At 40.2% G+C, this 21273-nt stretch overlaps 1 protein-coding gene across 3 annotated transcripts in view; it reads right to left on the bottom strand.

The window, feature by feature from the left end:
- LOC149461289 (sarcoplasmic/endoplasmic reticulum calcium ATPase 3) overlaps positions 1 to 21273 on the bottom strand; it is a 232616-nt gene that overhangs the window by 40302 nt on the left and 171041 nt on the right. For all 3 annotated transcript variants that reach the window (XM_089678488.1, XM_089678489.1, XM_089678490.1), the window contains 4 exons: positions 16485 to 16573; positions 6882 to 6984; positions 5506 to 5637; positions 1512 to 1637 (listed from right to left, as the gene is read on the bottom strand). In XM_089678488.1, the coding sequence (XP_089534614.1) occupies positions 1512 to 1637; positions 5506 to 5637; positions 6882 to 6984; positions 16485 to 16573 (450 nt within the window). The remainder of the gene's footprint in view (positions 1 to 1511; positions 1638 to 5505; positions 5638 to 6881; positions 6985 to 16484; positions 16574 to 21273) is intronic.

Here is a 21273-nt window from a genome sequence, read left to right as displayed (position 1 = left end):
CAGGGCAGTGTACAACCCAAAATTACCTAAACACCCTCACCCCATCCCCAGTATAGAGCTCTACCTACAACGCCCCAGTACAGAATTCTTCCCTTAACCCCCCACTACAAACCACTTTACTTCTGTCAGTGAGGCACAGAAGAAAGAAGCTCCTAGCACACCCCTTTCCATATAGCCCCCCTTCCATATAGTGGCATATGTCCCTTCTGCCCCCCACTTCTCCTGGCCTCGTGGGCCACTGTGAATTTCTGTGAACCACCATCCCTGGAACATAAAAGGGACTCTACAATGACTCATACCATCCTCACTTACCACCAGGTGTGACAGGTCTTCTCCTCTGACTCACAGACACACGGATCCCTGTTTATGTATCCTAATTTTATTAGCATCCAATGCCACTCATCTGTGTCTCTTTTCTGTTTCAGGTATAAAATTCCTGTTTCTGTCTATCAGTTTATATTGCTTACGAAGAGGCCAGCATGCTTGAAAGTGTGCACTACAATCTATTTCTACTAATAGTGATCTTAAAATTTTTATAGCCTAACAAAAAACTGAGATCATGGTATTACTTCTATTCCTGATAAGCAAAAACAAACCATCTCTCAGAAGTGGAAACTCTATGCAATTCAAAAAAAGATTTATTATAGTAACTGTATCTACAGTATGTAGCATAATTGGATTATGAATTGTTATACTGCTATTGTCCTCTAGGTGGTGATATAACCCTTACTTTTATAGGACTACAAAAGCTGTAAAACAGCCAGTTTGGTAATCCTCAAGAAAGAAGTTGTCTTCAAACACACACACACAAATTTAGTCTATTAACAGATAAAAGGTTTGTTATTTCTGTTAAGAAATATTAACAGATGAAATGTGAATTAAATTGTGCCTGCAGCTATGTAAAAAAAAGCTCATTATGTGGGGTTGGTGGTTAAAGCTGGTCATCAGTTTGGATGGGGTAGTCTGCAGGTGATTATGAGGAGGTCTTTAGCACAAAAAGAAATGTTATCCGTCATAAGGAAAGCAAAATCGTGAGTAGATCTAGTTTTGTACAGAGGGTGGATCATGGGTTTACATTATTTTCAGAGATAGGTTCCCTGGTGATCATTAGTATGAGGATGACATATGGTTCCTTCACAGTTTGGGGAGGTGGGAGCCACCCAAGAGGAATGTTGTGGGTTGATCTCAGCTGATAGAAGTGTGGGTAGTCATCAGTCGGGGAAGGAAAGGATGAGGATTTCTGGGAGCCCAGAGGAAAAATTCAGGAAAGATGAAGGTCTTGAAAGAGCTATTCAGCAACACAGAAGGGTAATGTCATGTCGTTGTCAGGGATACGTCAATGATAATATTTGTATCCTATGTTAATGTTATGTAAAGTCCCTTACAAAGCCATTTGTGTCAAATGTAAATAGGCTTTGCATATAACAGACAGAAAACTACTCTAAGAAAAAAAATTAGTGCACGAGTCATTTTCAGGTAAGAGTACTAAAAGACACAGAGAATTCTGTTACCTTAACAAACATCTTTGCACCAGCTGTTGCAGCACTGGAACCAAGCGGTGTACAATACACAGACATAGATTTCCGATCTCGAGAGAACTCCAAGGTACATTCCTTCTTCATCAGCTTTTTAATTACCTGTTCCAACATTAAAAAAAAACTTAAATGACTTCTGTTGTGGTTATAAAGTTTATCAGTCAGATTTATTTAAAAAAAAAAAATCAAACATCAGTGCTTCTTGTACAAGTCATACTTTATAAACTGGAAATTTATTGATGAACCGTAACATTGCTCTTGCACTAAAGGACTAAGCCTGACAACAGACATTCACCAAATTAGGTATTCAATACCCAAAACTATTTTTCCAATTATACAGCCGAAGCCAGCTTGCAATGATGTATGATGTATACAGCTACAAAAGTCAACTTTATATGACATCATTTAGAGGCCATAAGAAACCAAACTGTTAGATCTATAGCTACTAAATTTGTTTAACAAATTGAGCAATATACAGAAATACATATTCACTAAATGAACACAGATTGTGAATGCATAGAAGTTTACCATGGGCAGTATGAGTCTACAACACAATCTGAGTTTGTTTTTGGTCAAATACAGCTCCTTGTACACTGCATGGATGATTTAACACATCTAGATACTACATAGAAACAAAGAAAGGCATTTTTGATGAATGTAGTTTAAGTTGCACAGCGGATGACAGATCAGTGTACCGGGCCACTGCTGGTACCATGTGATTGCTGTGACCAATCACAGCAGATTACACAGCAATTGTACACAATGAACCTCTTCCATTCATAGCAATTTATTGTGTACTATTGTGCTGATCTCTGTGACTGGTCATAGGGATCACGTGGTACAGACAGGGCCAATCACAGCCCATCTGTACCATGTGATTAGTAGTGGCCAATCACAGCTAATCACAATAGTACACACTGGATGAATGGATTTCATTCATAAAAAATGGCTGTTTATAACAGTGCTTATTACGGTTATAAGCAATAAGTGTATACAAAAAAAAATCTTTATCACATTCCTAGAGTAGTACAGTGTTACTATAGTAACACTGTATTGCTCTGGTCACAGTATGTAAAAAAAAAAATCTGTAATAAAAAATAAAATAAACATTTTAATAAATTGAAATATATAATATATATATATATATATTTTATTTTTGTTAAATTTTTTTTTTTTTTTTAAACATACTGTAATTGGTTAGTTTCCCTGATCACTGCCACACCAGTTCTAGGATGACACTGTACTGCACTGGTAACAGTATGCAAAAAAAAAAAAAAGTTTTTTTTTGTAATTTCTTTATTTCCCCAAAAATTGTGACAAAAAAATACTTAAAAAAAACTTGCAATGCCTATTAGTAAATACCTCGGACTGTCTACTTTCAAAAAAGGGGTAATTTGGGGGATATTTGTACTGTCCTGGCATTTTAGGGCCTCAAGAAATGAGGCAGTCAGCACATCAGGATTAATACATTTTCAGATATTTATACCATAGAATGTGGACTTTATAACTTTCCTACAAACTAAAAAGTATACACTAAGAAATGTAGCAGTATATGTTTTGGCCTAAATTTATGACGAAAGATTATTTATTTGCAAAATGTTATAACAGAAACGAAGAAAAACGCTTTTTTTCCCCAAAAAGTTTGGTCTTTTTTTGTTTATTTAGAAAACAATTAAAAAACAAGTGGTGATTAAATACCTCCAAAAGAAAGCTCTATTTGTGGGAAAAAATTATAAAAATTTCATTTGGGTACAGTGTTGCATGACTGAGCAATTGTCATTCAAAGTGTGACAGTGCAGAAAGCTGAAAATTGGCCTGGGCAGGAAGGAGGTGAAAGTGTCCAGTACTGAAGTGGTTAATTTACATGTATTGGGATTTTTTTTTTTTTTTTAGCAAAGACACGTTGCAGAATACATTTTGGCCTAAATTTATGTTGAAATTTGATTTTTTTTCTTTTACTGGACATGTTTAAGCTCTTCCATACCTGGCACTTTTACCCCCTTCCTGCCCAGGCCATTTTGCAGGTTTCAGCACTCTCACACTTTGAATGACAATTGCGCGGTCATACAACATTGTATCCAAACTAAAATTTTATCATTTTCTTCACACAACTAGAGCTTTCTTTTGGTGGTATTTAATCACCACTGGGTTTTTATTTTTTGCTGAACAAAAAAAAAAATACAGAAAATTTTGAAACAAAAAAACACGTTTTCTGTGTTTCTGTTATAAAAGTTTGCAAATAAATAATTGTTCTTCATAAATTTAGGCCAAGATGTATTCTGCTACATTTCTTTAGTGAAAATAACCCAAATTAGGATGTATTTTTTAGTTTGTAGGAAAGTTATAGAGTTCACAAACTATGGGATATATCTGAATATTGATCAATCCTGAAGTACTGACAGCCAATCTAATTTCTTGAGGTCCAAGAATGTCAGAATAGTACAGATATCCCCCAAATGACCCCTTTTTGCAAAGTAGACAGTCCGAAGTACTTCATAAGCGGCATGGCGAGTTTTTTGAAGTTTGATTTTTTTTTGTCATAATTTTTCGGAAAAATTAGAAAAATAATTTTCACTATTTTTTTTTTTTATATACTGTCACCAGTGCAGTACAGTGTCATCATATAACTGGAATGGCGGTGATCAGGGACACTGACTGGTGACAGTATGAAAAAAAAAATATATAATTTTTTTTATTTTTTTATTATTTTTAATTTTTTTATTACATTTTTCTTTTTTTTAAGATTTTTTTTCATATTTCACTATGACCAAAGTAGTACAATGTTACCATAGTAACATTGTACTACTTTGGGGAAGTGATCAGTATTTTTTTTTTTCACACAATTTGCTTATAGCAAAGAATTACTTTGCTATAAGCAAGCATTTACCTGAATGACATCGATTCATTCAGGGTTTTCTTTTTTTTTTGTGTGCTTAGCTGTGATTTGGCCACGGTTAATCACATGACACAGCTGGGCTGTGATTGGCCCAGCTCGTGCATGTAATCGCTGTGACCATTCACACTAGTATACAGTGGATGGCATGAATGAAGCCATCCATTGTATACAACTGTCATGTGACCTGCTGTGATTGGTCACAGCAGGTCACATGGTACCGGCAACGGGGCTGGTACTCAGATCTGTCATCGGCTGTGTCCGAGGTACACGGCCGGTGACAGATTGCGCCGCTGCGTGGCTATGCAGGCGCGCAAACTGCGCATGCCCGGGAGGATGCCATATGGCGTCCACCCGGAACGCTGAGGGATTTTGCCGGCCGCCAAATGGCCATTGGCCGGTTGGCAAGAGGTTAACTGGTTTACGTGAAAGTTATAGCGTTTACAAAAGGCGGTATAGATAATGGGATTTTTTTTCTACTAGTAATGGTGGTGATCCGCAACTTTTAGTGGAACTGCGGCGGACATTCTGACACTGGGGGGAACTAACGTGGTGCCACTGACACCCCAGTGATACCAATACAGTGATCAGTGCTAAAAAAAAAAAGCACTGACACTGTACTATTGGCACTGGGCAGGAAGGGGTTAATGTGAGGGGCGATCAAAGGGTTAACTGTGTGCTGGGAACGTTTTACTAGGGGGCAGGGGTGTGTTCTTCACTGTAAGCACATTGATCAGAATGGCTGTACTGTGCACAGTCATCCCGAGCAGTGTGCTCGAGCTGACAGGGAGGAAGATTGTTTGTAAACAAAACAATCTTCCTTCCCGTCAGTGATTGTCAGCAATCACCAGGCGCCGGTGGGTAATTACCGGCCGGGACCCAGTGATTGACATCCATGGGCACAAATAGCGGCGCAAGTAGGGTGCGCACCCCCTACCCGGAAATGCAAAAATACATATATATACGTGATTCTGCGCACAGGTGCCGCCCTGTAGCAGTATATCTGCTATAGGGCGGTCCTTAAGCGGTTAAAGAACAAGTGTTGCATAAATACACTCAGTTTGAAGGTGTACTCACTGAATTGCAGGCACTGGCTCGTTCCACCTTAGAAAGCTTGTGCAAATCAGTGTTGAAGACATTCATTTTCTCCACCAGACACGTTAAAGCAGTCTCAGTTGCTTCTCCCACCTTTTCGTATACTCCCTTTGACTAAAAAATAAACAATGGCATTACTATATAAGCTCTACTATAGTAAATTAGCAACACAATATAAAATCAGTAGCTTGCAGGAAATATTACAAAATCAACTCTGAAGGATCACTTTGGGATGCATTTAAAAAAAGAAAAAAAAAAGAAAAAATATCATAGGAAAGTATCATAGGAAGTAATTATGCTCCATAGCGCCATCTAGGAGTCATAGAGTGGTATGTTCCCTATACACTCTTTTTTTTTGCTCTTTTTTTCAGTGAACAACACGTGATTTGTAGAGAATATAGCTTGATATCATTCAACTTTGTCCCATTCATACCAAACGCATTTACATACAGTTTTGATGGACAAACAGCTATGCACATTTTTTTAATACACCTCATACAGTCTTTTCAAATAAACTAGTGGTTACAGCTTGTTTAGAGATACAAAGATTAAAGAAAACCTGTCATACACCTGGGTAAATTAAACAGATTATATGACGAAATAAGGCATAAGCATAGCTTATGTTCTGTATAAACCACAAGTCAAAAGGTTCCAATGATATAATCATCTGAAGTTTGATATGCAAATAAGTTTCCCTGTAAAAAGTCGGCATTGGAGTCTCCTTATTTAGGCCACAGCAGGGTTTGTTTTCTGGTTTACAAACAAGTAGTGCTAGTGCAAATTTGAAGTTCTGATGCTTAAAGTATAAAGAAAACACCACATAATCCTGGTATGTAAATAATACAATCTGCTTAAAATATCTTTATTCATGAAAAATGAAAACTTAAAATAGTGAAATTTGTGAAAAAGCAACATTGTCTGAAAAACTGAATTTCTGTTTTCTGTTGGGTGTGTTCTAAATGCTTAAGCTGGCCATACGTAGATCAAAATTCTCTGCGGAATTGACTGAATTTACTTCTGTACAAGCACCCTGTTTTTTTTTCTGTCTGATCAGTGCTTCCAGCTATAGCCAGCAACACTGATCATTGTGTTCTGACAGCAGAGGTTTCGTTCAACCTGCAATGTATAGTCTATGACCTGCCTTAGTTTGCTGCCATTTCAAATTTTGGCATATGACTAAACCTAGTTGCTTTAATTACTCAGAATTAACACAGAGATCATAAAAAGATTATATTTCAGTCAGGCAACAAGAATGGAATTACAGCCATAACAATGTTGTCTAAAAGATTAACAACTTTTGCCTCCTAAAATGTTTTTTATTTTTAATACATCATGTGCTGAACCTGCAGCATACCAACCTCATTGAAATCCAAAGATGAATCGTTGCAAAGAGCACAGATTGTGGCCAGTTCCACCAAACCATCATACTGACCACACTGAACAATCTGCTCATCTTTTAAGCTGTTTAAATAGAAAACAAAAAGGCATTAAAGTAACCAAAATTGTATACTGTTAACAACGCATTTCAAGAATTCTAGAAAATAATTTTTTTTAAAATTAAATAGTAAAAGTTTATTGAACATTTTAAGCATAAAATGTAAAAAAGGGGAACAAAGTTGACCTGTACTACAGGATATGACAAATCAAATGACTGCAGTCACTAAAGGGATACATCATCAACCTTAAGAATGGGCCAGGACCTAGACAAACCCAACGCTGTGGGAGGGGGGGGGGGGGTCATTACACAGAACATGGGGTTGACCTGGATATGAGGAAGCAAGGGTAAATATTCAAACTATCCTGTGTACCAAGGAGGGTCGAAGTAGAAGATATAGAATATATAAGATATAGAATAGATAAGAATAATAAAAAATAAAAGGCAGCATGAAGAAAGAAGGAAGAGAAAAGGTGTGAGAAGGGAAAAGGGTGATCAGGGTAGTCACCAAGAGGAGCAGCCCCTAATCCTGGTCCAAGGTGTAGTGATCAGTCGTGTCACAAAATATTTTTTAATAGGTCAGAGCTTATGTAAGCAATCTAGATAAACAAAATGAAAAGAAAGCAAGAGGGAAGACGAGAAGAGGTGTTGGAAGGGAAAAAGGGATTGCAGGATAGCCACAGAGAGGAGCAGCCCCTAATCCTGCTCCAAGGGATTGTGATCAGTACTATCACAAAAGTTGAGAACTTATGTAAGCAATCCTTATCCTTTAAATGAGCTGTCAGTTTCTCCATGAGCTGCAGATGAGTGATTTCGGAGATTCAATCCTTGATGGAAGAGGGAAGATTAAACCTCCAATGTTTAGGTATAACAATTCTGGCTGCTAATGAGGAAAACAGCAAGAGATGTTTCTTGGCAGTAGAGATTGGGAAGTAAGGAGAGGAATGCTGTTTCTGGTGTCTCAGAAATGCTAATAGCCATCATTTGTTCATATATTGTAAAGATTTACCAAAAGGACACGTTTGCAGGGCAAGACCATCAAAAGTGCAACATGGTTCCCCTCTCTTTCATACAGCACCAGCAGTGGTCCGAGGCAAAAGGGAATATTTTATTGCATGAGGGACAGGTATTTATGCCAATGTGTCAGGATCTTGGTTTTTTTTCTGAGCCCAAGTCGCATTACTGAGTTTATGCATTAAAAGGTGAATGATTTTTGGGGAACATCTCTGGTGCAATGGCAGCTATATGTGATTTAGGCCTTGCACTTCTAAGTTAAGATGTCGAACACAGTAAATAGATGGGATAAACTAAAGTTACTGTAAAATATTTTCTTTGAATTAACATGCAGGAGTTAGTTTTCGACTGGGGTATATTACTGGGTTTTGTTTTCCATTAATTTCCTTGAACAAGTCTGCTCCCAGGCCAACTTTTGGTGCATCAGTTTGTACAAGAAATTCTTACTTGTTTGGGGGCAGTTAAAACTGGTTCCTTGCACAATACTATCCTTAGCTCTTGAAAAGCTTCCTGCCTCTTCCTTCAATTTTACCATGGAGGACTTGGCCCCTTTGGTGAGATCTGTAAGTGAGACTGCTATAGTAACAAAGTTGGGCACAAACTTCAGGCTTTATCCTAAAACTCCTAGAAAGGCTCTAGCCTGATTTTTTGACACTAGCTAGGGCCAACTTTTAACTACTTCAGTTTTATTTTTGATTTGCTGTTAACCCGGCCTAATGAATATAATCTAGAGCTGTCTGGAATATCTCTAAGTGAGAATCCCAGCCAAAACTAAAAACCAAACTAGGTTTAAAAATGCTGATGCATATCCATCAATGCTGCAGTGATCCATCAAATTTTACAAGTCTAAAAGGGAGGACCCCAGGACTGGTACAGCCCATGTGTTGTAAAACCTGTCTTTTCCTTTGCCCTGGCTAATACATGAACCTGCAAATATTCTGTAGTAAGTCTGAAGTTGGTAATACACTTGGCAGGGCAGAACCTTTCCATCAACAACTCCACCAGGAGCATGGGATAAGCATGAAATCTGGATAATTAATTTAGTTTCCTGATGTTGTTGCAGAACCTCAGGTAGCCTTGTGGCTTATGGGACTTGACCACTCACTATTAAGATTCCTCATAAACCCCAAAGGCGAACATTTTCTGTATCACTTATTATAGGGCTTTTCTTCGAGCTTCAGGTACCCAATAAGGTCTTAAAGCGGAGTTCCACTCATCCTGTCAAAAAATAAAAGTTAGCAGCTACAAAAACTGTAGCTGCTGACTTTTAAAAAACAGCCACTTACCTGTCCCTCGGTCCCGTGGTGTGTCCCCTGCAGCCCATTTCACCAGCCATCCTGTATTCCTGGGGGCCGGCATCTTCAGTGTGAGCACCTGGCTGTGACTTCTTGTGGCTTCACAGCTGGGTACCCACTGCGCATGTGCAAGTAGCGCTGCGTGTCATGAATGGTCCTGTAGTCTTCTGGGACCTGTCACGTGTCCCAAAAGACTACAAGGAGGGAGGACACCTTCCGTTTTCCAATCGCCTAGGCGATCGGACCGGAAGTGGGAGCGGGTACCTGTCAAATTCGGATTCCCGCTCACCTCCGCCCCCCAAAGGTGCCAATCCCAGAGAGAGAGTGTTTAGCAGCAGTATGTCACTTCACAAGGGAGACTAGATCCACGCAATTGAGGTCTGTGAGAGCTCAATGCACCTCTAAATCCTAACAGCAAGGTTCTGATATAACAGTTGCAGGTCACTCACGCCACAATCTGAGCAAGCTTGTGCTTCTCCAGTTGCAACCACTTTCATATATCTGGGACCTCAGGGGATTCCCAGGGTCCAGTGTGAACACATGCTGTGCTTGGATGGCCATGGAAAACCAGAGCCTGGCTGGGTTTTTGATACTCCTTTACATTTTGAGGTTGTAAGTCATAGTAGGCCTTTTGAGCCTCTCCCCACTCTGAAAAGGTGATAGAACATCAGCCCTCTTGCTCTTCTAGTAGCTTCTCAAGTTCAGTGAGTTCAAAGATGCTAAGGTAGGCTTCAACATTATCCCCTTTAGGGGCAATGTTCCAGCTGTTTAGGTGTAAAAGTTGGCCACTGAGCCATAATCTGCCTCTCTAACAGGACCTGTATTAGCTGATGTACAGACAAGTTCAGTAGCTCTCTCTCGAAAGAAGCTGGTGAGCTACAGTTAGCTGTTAAATACCAGAGGGAGCCAGTCTGAGTGTAGTAAGATTGCAAACTTAAAGCGTAAGGCAAAATGGAAAGTCACAAATTATCAGTAGTAAAGTGCTCTTCAAGCACTAAACTGCCCTTTGAGAAGAGGACTTCATCACCCTCCTCCCCCCCACCGAACCCCCCCCTTGAAAAGGCACCATGAGATGCCCCTGGTACCTTTTACATAGGCTTTGAGTTTGGGCAAGGACACAGGGGCCCCATGATCCCCTATTGCCCAGGGGCCCCATGAGTTGTCAGTCCACCCCTGACCATGAGATAAGATTGCAAGTATACGGTCAATGTTTAGTTTGGCGTTTGTGAGTGACCAGGTTCCACTCTGGAGACGGTAGAGAGTGGGACATTCTCCCAGAAAGTGACCCACAACAAAGACATTACAGAAGGACCCTCCTCTAGGCTGTTGATTGTGATGATTGAGTCATTTCTGGTGACAATCAATTTAGTGGGGTGACCCCAACAATAAATAATTTTGTGGTTTCGTAGAGCTTGTTATTGGGAGGAGACTTTTCCTGAGTTGCATGGTGCGCTTAGATAAATCTGTGAAAAGCTGTAAAGAGGAGAATTGTGCAGGCAAATTTTGGGGTTTGCGTGCAATTTGCATGATTTTTTCTTTGACATGAAAAAAATAAATTCTCATCAAGACATCTCGTGGTATTTTATCTGGCAGATAGGAGGGTTTCGGAAGGCGATGTATTCTATAGTTGGGTCAGATCTGTGTTTGTAGCATCAGGTAGGAGGGCACGAAAGAGCTCTTGGGTATATGCTCTCAATTGGTCAGGTTGTATTGATTCTGGAATGCCTCTTATTTTAATGTTGTTATGCCATGATCTATCCTCCAGATCTGTGACTATTTTTGAGCCGTTCAATTTCTTCATCTCTTTCATTGTGGGCGTCTACTAGGGTGTTAAAGGAAGTGGCGTATTCTCCCATTTTTGTTTCAACATGGTCAACTCTGTCACCAAGATCATTAATCTCTGATTTGATTTGTTGCATAGAGTTAATAATATCTGACTGTATGGATGATCTTAATGAAAGAAGCATCTCCTTCATTAATGTATCAAAAATACAGTTGCAAGAAAAAGTATTTGAACCCCTTGGGATTACGTGGAGTTTTGCATGAATTGGGCATAAAATGTGCTCTGAACGTCATCTAATGCAGGCCATAGATGGGAAGAAAACCAGCCGATTTTTCTTTAAAAAAATGAAAAAAATCGGTCGTTCAAGCGGCCGACGTTAGCAGCAACGGTAAAAAAAGACAAAAAAAGAAAATAAAAAAAAAAAAAAAAAACTGACGATTTTCATCCCGTCTACAGCTGGCAAAAAGTGTCCCTGCAGAGAGCTCCGCTTTTCTTTGACAGTTCTTTGACATTTATAGTGGTTGCAACAATGTATCTATTTGTATCCATTTAGGATAGATGTTTTTATTTGGAAACAAATAGATACATTGTTGCAACCGCTATAAATGTCAAGGAACTGTCAAAGAAATAGCGGAGCTCTCTGCAGGGACACTTTTTGCCGAACTGAAATTCCTCTTCTTCTTCATCCTCCTCTTCTTCCTCTTCATCCTCCTCTTCATCTTCCTCTTCTTCAACCTCTTCTGCTTCTTCTTCATCCTCTTCCCCTTCTTCATCCTCTTCCCCTTCTTCATCCTCTTCCCCTTCTTCATCCTCTTCCCCTTCTTCATCCTCTTCCCCTTCTTCATCCTCTTCCCCTTCTTTATCCTCTTCTTTTTTCTTCTTCTTTTTGTCTTCCTCTTGCAGGTCACTGCTCATGCGCAGATTTTTTTAGCTGATTTGCCCATCATTGCCGCGAAAATCGGCCGATTTTTTTCCCCAACTTTACCGATAAAAAAAATCTGCCAAAATACCGAAAAACAGCCGAACAATCAGCCCACTAACGATCTGAAAATCGTCCGATTTTATTTTCGGCCGAAAAATAGGCCGATTTTCGACCCATCTATGGCCTGCATAAGTCACAACAATAGAAGAACACAGTCTGCTGAACATAATACTACACAAACATTAGAAGTTGCCATGGTTTAATTACACATAACATGTAAACATTCACAGTGCAGGGAGGAAAAAGTATGTGAGGCCCTAGCTTAATGACTTCTCCCAGAGCTAATTGGAGCCAGGAGTGAGCCAACCTTGACTCCAATCAGTGTGATGATATTGGATGTGTTGCTGACAGCTGTCCTGCCCTTAAAAAACACACACCTGTTTTGGGTTCACTGGTTTCAAGAAGCACTGTCTGATGTGAACCATGCCTCGTAGAAAAGAGCTCTCAGAAGACCTACGATCAAGAATTGTTGACTTGCATGAAGCTGGAAAGGGTTACAAAAGTATCTCCAAAAGCCTTGATGTTCATGTGTCCACGGTAAGACAGACTGTCTACAAATTGAGAAAGTTTAGCACTGTTGCTACTCTCCCTAGGCGTGGTCGTCCTGTAAAAATGACTGCAAGAGCACAGCGCAGAATGCTGCATGAGGTAAAGAAGAATCCCAGAGTGTCAGCTAAAGACCTACAGAAATCTCTGGCACATGCTAACATTTTTGTTGACACATCTACAATAAGGAAAACAGTAAACAAGAATGGAGTACGTGGGAGGACACCACGGAGGAAGCCATTGCTGTCCAAAAAAATATTGCAGCACGTTTGAAGTTTGCAAAAGAGCACCTGGATGTTCCACAGCACTACTGGCAAAATATACTGTGGACAGATGAAACCAAGATTGAGTTGTTTGGGAAGAACACACAACACTATGTGTGGAGAAAAAAAGGCACAGCACACCAACATCAAAACCTCATCCCCACTGTAAAACATGGCGGAGGGAGCATCATGGTTTGGGGCTGCTTTGCTGCCTCATGGCCTGGACGGATTGTTGTCATTGATGGGAAAATGAATTCCAGAGTTTATGAAGACATTTTGCAGGAAAACGTACGACCATCTGTCCGCCAACTGAAGCTCCGCAGAGGATGGGTGATGCAACAGGACAATGACCCAAAGCATACAAGTAATTCAACAAAACAATGGCTGCAACAGCACAGAATACGCCTTCTGGAGTAGCCCAGTCAGAGTCCTGACCTCAACCCGATTGAAATGCTGTGGCATGACCTTAAGAGAGCGATTCACACTAGACATCCCAAGAATATTGCTACACTGAAACAGTTTTGTGAAGAGGAGTGGTCCAAAATTACTCCAGATCGTTGTGCAGGTCTGATCTGCAACTACAGGAAACGTTTGGTTGAGGTTATTGCTGCCAACGGAGGGTCAACCAGTTATTAAGTCCAAAGGTTCACATACTTTTTCCTCCCTGCACTATGAATGTTTACATGTTATGTGCAATTAAACCATGGCAACATCTAATGTTTGTGTAGTATTATGTTCAGCAGACTGTGTTCTTCTATTGTTGTGACTTAGATGACGTTCAGAGCACATTTTATGCCCAATTCATGCAAAACTCCACGTAATCCCAAGGGGTTCACAGACTTTTTCTTGCAACTATATATATATATATATATATATATATATATATATATATATTTATTACACTCACACACATACAGGGATGTTCAATTCCTATCGCCTGACGCCGGGGACATGTAGTTCCGGGCATCGGGCAGGTAGTTTTTTCTACCTTTAGCCCTGCTGTGGAAAGCATTGGTTCCACACAGTGCCAGCCTCTTCACCACCAAACCCCGTGAGGTCAGAGCAGATGGGTGAGTGGAGCCCGGGATTGTCTCACCGCCGTCGGCTAGAGGGGAGGGAGGAGAGCGGACACCTCTGCTCCCCTCCCCTTCTTGTCCTGACCCGGAAGTGACGTTATGATGTCACTTCCGGGACCCCATTGAGAGATTTCCGGCCATGGAAGTGGGAAAGAATGTAATGTGGTGTGATGTGCACCGCATTTCATTCAGTGGAGCACAGGGGAGACATGCAGGGTTTTAGACCCTGGATGCCTCAATAAAGAGAACCTGTCACCAAAAAATCATCACTTAGGAGACTTTGGCCCCTATGTGATGAAAAAAAAGTAAAAAATAAAAAAAAGGGTTTTTTTAATTGTAAAAAATGAAAGTTACATTCAAGCACATACCATCCCACCCAAAAAATTGAGGCCGACCCCCACATATACACACGTACAAACATAAAAGCACACGTTGGGGCGCCTACGCATGAAACGTCGATTGAGATGAACATGTCACATATTGCCGTGCACGCCAGAATGAGAGCAATAATTCTAGCACCAGACCTCCTCCCTAATGCTAAACTGATGACTTATAAGGAGCATTAAAAGTGTTGACCTATAGAAAATATAAGGTACTGAAGTTCGTTGCCATTTCGCGAGCATGCAAGGTCTCTCCCATCCCTACTAGTCCCCAGATGGGAGGAGATAAACAGCGCAATGTTAAAAATATTAAACTTTTAAGTCGCCATAAAGCCTTGTTTTTAAAAGCCCCAGACATCCCTAATATCACCTCTGATATAAATACAGTTTTGGTTAAAAATGTTTTTTTTTTTATCTGGACAAGTAGATTGTCATGAGGAACAAGTAAACTGGGGGGCAAGTACACACACACACATATATATACACACACACACACACATATACACACACACACACACATATATATATATATATATACATACACACTTAAAAAAAAACATCATATTTCAATGGGGAAATTAATCAGATCTTCTTGATGAAAATGATCAACCTACAGAGGACTGAATTCAAACACAATCTGAAAATCAAAGTGAAAAAATGATCCAGCAGGCTAGTCCTGAAATTTCATTGCAGAAACTTAAAATGTTCGTCAGTAGTTTGTATGGCCCCCACGTGCTTGTATGCATGCTCTCCTAGAGTAACCGCCTGTCTCCTGGAATCTGCTCCATGCTCTTGAAACTGTGCTGGGAGACACAGCAAACCTTCTGGCAATGGGATTTATTGATGTGCCATCCTGGAGGAGTTGGAGTGCCTGTGCAACCTCTGTAGGGTCCAGGTATTGACTCATGCTACCAGTAGTGACACTGACTCTAGCCAAATGCAAAACCAGTGAAAAACAATCAGAAACAATGAGTCAGGAAAAAATGTCAGTGGCCTCCACCTGTAAAACCATTCCTATTTTGGGGACCGTCTCACTGTTGCCCATCTAGTGCACCTGTTGTTAATCAGTTTCAGCTGCTTTGGTGTTAATGAAATTAACAACCTCCTCTGCTACTTAACTGACCAGATCAATATTCCAGGAGTCTAACTGACGTGATGCTATACTCTGATTAAAAAGTGTTCCTTTAATTTTTTTGAGCAGTGTGTGTATATATATTATATATCATACAACATAAAGAGAAGGATACAATGGAAAATGTGCTGAAGACAACTCAAACAGGTTGGTTGGCACTTAAGGTATCAAACACAGCTCATTACACAAAGAGTTATAAATATTTGAGCTGCCACTTTGTAAATTTGGTTTGGAACAGGAATCCTTAGCATGACATAGGTAATTAACAGAGTATTCTACCCTGGAGAATACTTGCTTGAGAAGAGTGACTGAAAGTCTTAAATACCTACACCCTCTCTAGCCATTACATTAGCATTTATTTAGCAATATAAGATTTATTTGTTTCTGATTTGACTAAACACCCTCCTACACGAATAGTACTGGAAAATAGATTTTTAAAATGACTGCTGACAACTAAAACATGGTTGTATTATTGGAAGCCAGGGGCAAACATATTATAGGTGCAACTTTTGTTATCTTTAAACTATCCATGTCTACTGGTAGAATAAGTCAAAACTGATGTGTGAAATTCCCTAGAAAATTTAATTTGACATTGCACGCCGCCACTAGAGAAGGCTGTTCTAAAGTGACAAAGATGGCTCTTTTACACCTCTTTGAACCACCTCTCCATACGAAATCTACACTTTGCTGTCCTCAAAAAAGATGGGAGTCTACTAAAGCAACTACCATGTTACCCCAACAGTTTCATGGATCCAGTTAGGCAGCTCTAGTTTACATCTGCTTGTTATTTTCAGAAACATCCTCCCATTGGATGAGTAGAAGTCTAACATGGATGAGTAATGAAACATCACTAAGTTTAGATGAGTGATAAAGCGTCCACCATTCTAGATTTTTTTTTTACTGGAAAACCAAAAGAATAGAAATGAAGTAATGAATTATCTGATGCCAATATATAGATGCTACCACTCTCTCTTATGACACTGTTGCAATGGTGCTTGCTAATGAGAAGATATAAATCCTATTCCCATATTCAACTGGTCACACAGAGTACTCACATTTGGCCTTCTGGAGCATAGGTAGAGCCAGTGATGCTGAATTCATGAAGACTGCAATGTGTTCCTTCAATCTTGTCAACTACAAACATCTTAAAACAAGCAGAAGAAAAGAATATTTAGCATACATATTACTCAATCCATGTATTACTTAATTACTTACATATTACTTAATTACTCTTCTTACAACTTACAAATGTCCAAACAAGGCAATATAGCTTGTACAATAGTTGAAAATGCTGGCACTGAACCACTTTTGCTTTTTTGTTCTGCATGACTGCCCCTGGTTCTCTAAAACAGATTTCTATAACACAGAAATTGAAGAGTTCTTTAACCTTGGCACAAAAACCCATCTCCTAAGCATCAGAAGCTGAATTAAGCATCTTTATATACTGCACCTAGTCAATTTATTCTAAAGGACTAAGTAAAATGGTAAACAAGCGCTAGAAATGTACGTATGGATAGCAGCTTGCATAAATAGGTAAAACCTCCAACCCTCTTAAACAATATCTCACAAAAATGCAGCGCTCAAATAGACAATCTAAAATTTCATCACACAAGCATAGGTGCATCACTCAATGGCGTATTGAAAACGCATAAAAAATTATTATAAAGATGATCAGTCCAATATATCATAATACATAAAATAAAGTGCAAATGCATGTACAATGTCCAGAAGTGTATTAGTGACACAAATCTTCTATAGGTACAAATCCGTGTCTCAGGTGTGCGTGGAAAAGAGAGTAAGTTGCACTAACCAGATAGCGCAAATTATAGCGCTTTTGAGTAATCGGGACCAAAAAGCCTTCTGAAAACGTGCTGTTGCACAAAATGCATCAGGGAGTAGCCAAAGCCAGTTCTATTTACACTGCCTGAGCCATGAGGGAGGCTGGCGGCCATCTTGGTTCCGGATTATATCTTATATGCCTGTTTACCATAATATCACTATGGCCCAGATAGTGTCAGTGGAGGAGAGGCTATATGCAGACCTGTTGCAAGTGATGTTCCATGCATCCCAGGATGATGATGACCAGGAGTGGTCCTGATTACTCAAAAGCGCTATAATTTGCGCTATCTGGTTAGTGCAACTTACTCTCTTTTCCACGCACACCTGAGACACGGATTTGTACCTATAGAAGATTTATTGTGTCACTAATACACTTCTGGACATTGTACATGCATTTGCACTTTATTTTATGTTTTATGATATATTGGACTGATCATCTTTATAATAATTTTTTATGCGTTTTCAATACGCCATTGAGTGATGCACCTATGCTTGTGTGATGAAATTTTAGATTGTCTATTTGAGCGCTGCATTTTTGCGAGATATTCTAAAGGACTGTTTACCCTAAAAAGCACTATAAACAATATAACAGCTATGAAACATCTCACTGCATTATGTAGACCTGAAGGTTTTCTTATTTAGACTGTACTTACTGCACTCATATCAGCATTCTCTTAGCCTTTTTCTGCAGCTGGTGTTAGGATGCATTCACACTTGAGAATGCACCCTGCCAGCAATTTCATGCACAAACCCCAGCAGGGATTCAACGTTTAGTAGTCAGCCCCATTGAAATCAATTAGAGGCTGCCAGCTCCTGCTGCTTATCATGCCCACTTGCATGTTTTATCTCAAGCTGCGATCACATGCGAGTGATTGGCCCTGGACACAGGCAGTCTGCATCCAAGGCTGATCACTCGCATGTGATTGCAGCATAAGACCTCATGCACAGTGAGCACTGGCTTAGCTCCCCTGACCACCCTTTCTCCTGGCAGGAGAAAAGCTGATTAAAAAAACACCTAAAGCCATGTTTTACACGCACTTTTAAGTGCTTCAGTGTTAAAATTATTAATTAATTCTGCCCATTGGAATGAATAAACACTCAAGCACTAGTTGCATCTTACGTTTAGGAGTGTTTAGACATGTTTAGGCATGTTAAGCGGTTTTTTTCTGCCCAAAAGCTCCTTTTCTGACTGCACTGGTGATGGTTTTTCTGCCTGTAAATTCTCCTCTTCTAATACACCCGTAAACACCTATGTGTACTTCGGCACATGGGGTTTATCTACTAAAGCTGGAGAGTGCAAAAACAGGCTCACTTCTGCATAGAAACCAATCAGTTTCCAGGTTTTAATGCCAAAACTTAATTGAACAAGCTGATGTTAGAAGCTGATTGGTTTCAATGCAGAGTGATTTTGCACTCTGCAGCTTTAGTAAATAAACCCCAAAGGCTAATATAGAGGTGCGTTCACAAGCAGAGAAAAAGAATTTGCGCCGCCTACTCGCAGATAATTGCCAGAATCTCCGCTGGGGTTCTTGCATTTAATCGACGCCAGGGTGCGCTAGCATCATGAGCACATGTTGGGAGGGGTCCCTAAGCTCAAATATGAGGTCAGTGTAGGAGGTAAGGATGGGGGAGGGGTAACAGATTTGGGGGTATGATTTTTATTATTCAGGATTTATATAGCGCCAACAGTTTGTGCAGTGCTTTTCAAAATTAAGGAAGACAGTACAGTCACAATACAATTCAATACAAGAGGAATCAGAGAGCCCTGCTCATTAGAGCTAACAGTCTAAAAGGGAGGGTCAAGAGATACAAAAAGGTAAAAGAGGTGAGGGATGAGCTGATAGAGAAAGTAAAAGTACAGTTGTTAGGTTGAGGCAGGATATGCTTCTCTAAAGTGATGGGTTTTCACGGAATCATCTAAAGGTGGACAGAGTAGGAGACAGACAGGCAGATTGGGGTATGGAGTTCAAGAGAATGGAAGAGGTGACAAAAGAGCTAGAGTGCAGGAGGTCCTGGGAGGAGCAAAGAGAATGGTTTGGTTTGTATTTTTAGACAAGGTTTGTGATGTAGCTGTGAACAGAGTTGTGGGCAGCTTTGTAGGTTTTTGTTAGTATGCTGAAGTTTATTTGTTGGGCAAGTAGAAGCCAGTGGAGGAATTGTCAGAGAGGAGTAGCAGACACTGAGCGGTTGGTAAGGTGGAGGCATCTGGTAGCAGCATCTGGTAAAGGTAAGCCAATGAGGAGGGAATTGCAGTAGTCAAGGCAAGAGAGAACAAGGGAGCGAATTAGAAGCTTTGCTGTTTAACTACTTGCTCTCCTGAGGATTCCCCTCCCCCTTCCTGACCAGGCCATTTTTTGCGTTACATTAAAAAAAATTTCCAATACGTGTAAATTAATTGGTTTACGTGAAAGTTATATATACTGAATTTTTTTTTTTTTACCAGTAATGACGGCGATCAGTGGCTTATAGTGGGACTACGGTGGGCATTCAGATGCTAATAAAAAGCAATGACACTGTACTAATGGCACTAAGCAGGAAGGGGTTAACATCTGGGGCGATCAAAGGGTTAACTGTGTGCGTTTTACTATAAGGCGTGTGTGTGTGTGTGTGCGCTTTTTGACAGGGGAGAGAACTGTATTGTTTACATACAGTTCTCTCCCCTGTTGGTAATACTCACCGATGACCATATACCAGAGAGTAATCACTGGCTGGGACCTGGTGATTGACAGCCGAGGCCACGAATGGTGGCGCAGGTAGGGCACACGTGTGGCTCATGCACGCCCCCTACCTGGAAAAGCAAAATCACGTATATACAGTATACGTGATTCTGCGCACTCCTGCCACCCTGTAGCAGTATTTCTGCTATAAGGCGGCGGGAAAGCGGTTAGGAAGGGTTTATTATGGAGATGTTATGGAGGTTGAGGCAGCAAGATTTGGACAGTGATTGAATGTGCGGTTGAAAAGAGAGTTCACAGTCCAGGATTACACCTAGCAACCTGGCAAGCTAAGACAACTTGATTGTTGTGCCATCAATCTTGACAGAGGAGTCAGGGGAAGGGGTACGTAAGGGAAAAAATATTATGAGCTCAGTTTTGGATATATGGAGCCAGAGAAAATGGTGTCATCCATACTAACAGGTCTGTTGGTAAACTAGTGATGTGTGAGGAGATTGACTGTGTGAGCTGAGGGATAGATGGATATGGGTATCATCAGCAAAGAAATGGTATTGGAAGACGTGGGAGGAGTACACAAAGGATAAGAGAGGTCCAAGGACTGAATCTTGGGTGACCCTGATGGGAAAGGAAGAGGAGAGAAGGGGATAGAGTTGAAAGTGACACTGAATGTGCAGTGAGATAGGCAGGATGAGAATCAACAGATAGTACAGTCATGGAGACCAAGGGAATGGAGTTTTTCTCTTTTTGAGGAGGGGGTGGTCAACTGTATCGAAGGCAAAAGAGAGGTCCAAGAGTAAGAATACAGAATGCTGACCAAATGCACACTTCTGTACTGCCTGATCTCACCATCAGCTGCAGCACTATGTGATTTGTCTGCATCTGCTTTCAAATATACAGGGCAGCAGCAGATACATTATACAGAGCCACAGCTCTGAGCTGTCTTTTACTATTATAAACAAACAGCACTGATCATTCATAATAGTGAAAGCTCACTCAGCTCCCCTAACAGGAACACCCATAATCTGGGCTTCAAAATGGCTTCAAAATGAGGTGGAGTTACAGCCATGATTAAGATGTGCATTTAGGGGCCCCCAATCAGAATGGGGACCAAGACCTATATGCAATTGGTCTCCTGGAAAGATAAAATTGAAAACATTTTCTTGAGAGCTCTTTATGAAAAAGTGAACTTTTGACATCCAGAAAACTTCCATTTGATGTATGCTCCCTAGCCAAGACACATTTGCACCTTGCGGGGATACATGGGGAAAAAAAATAAACACATTCAATCTAACAACTATATTAAAGTGATTGTAAAAGATCATTTTTAATT

The sequence above is a fragment of the Staurois parvus genome, unplaced genomic scaffold, assembly GCF_062004578.1.
Source record: "Staurois parvus isolate SC_StPar_1 unplaced genomic scaffold, SC_StPar_1.0 ptg000206l, whole genome shotgun sequence".
NCBI lineage: Eukaryota > Metazoa > Chordata > Amphibia > Anura > Ranidae > Staurois > Staurois parvus.
This window is presented reverse-complemented; position numbering and strand designations above follow the sequence as displayed.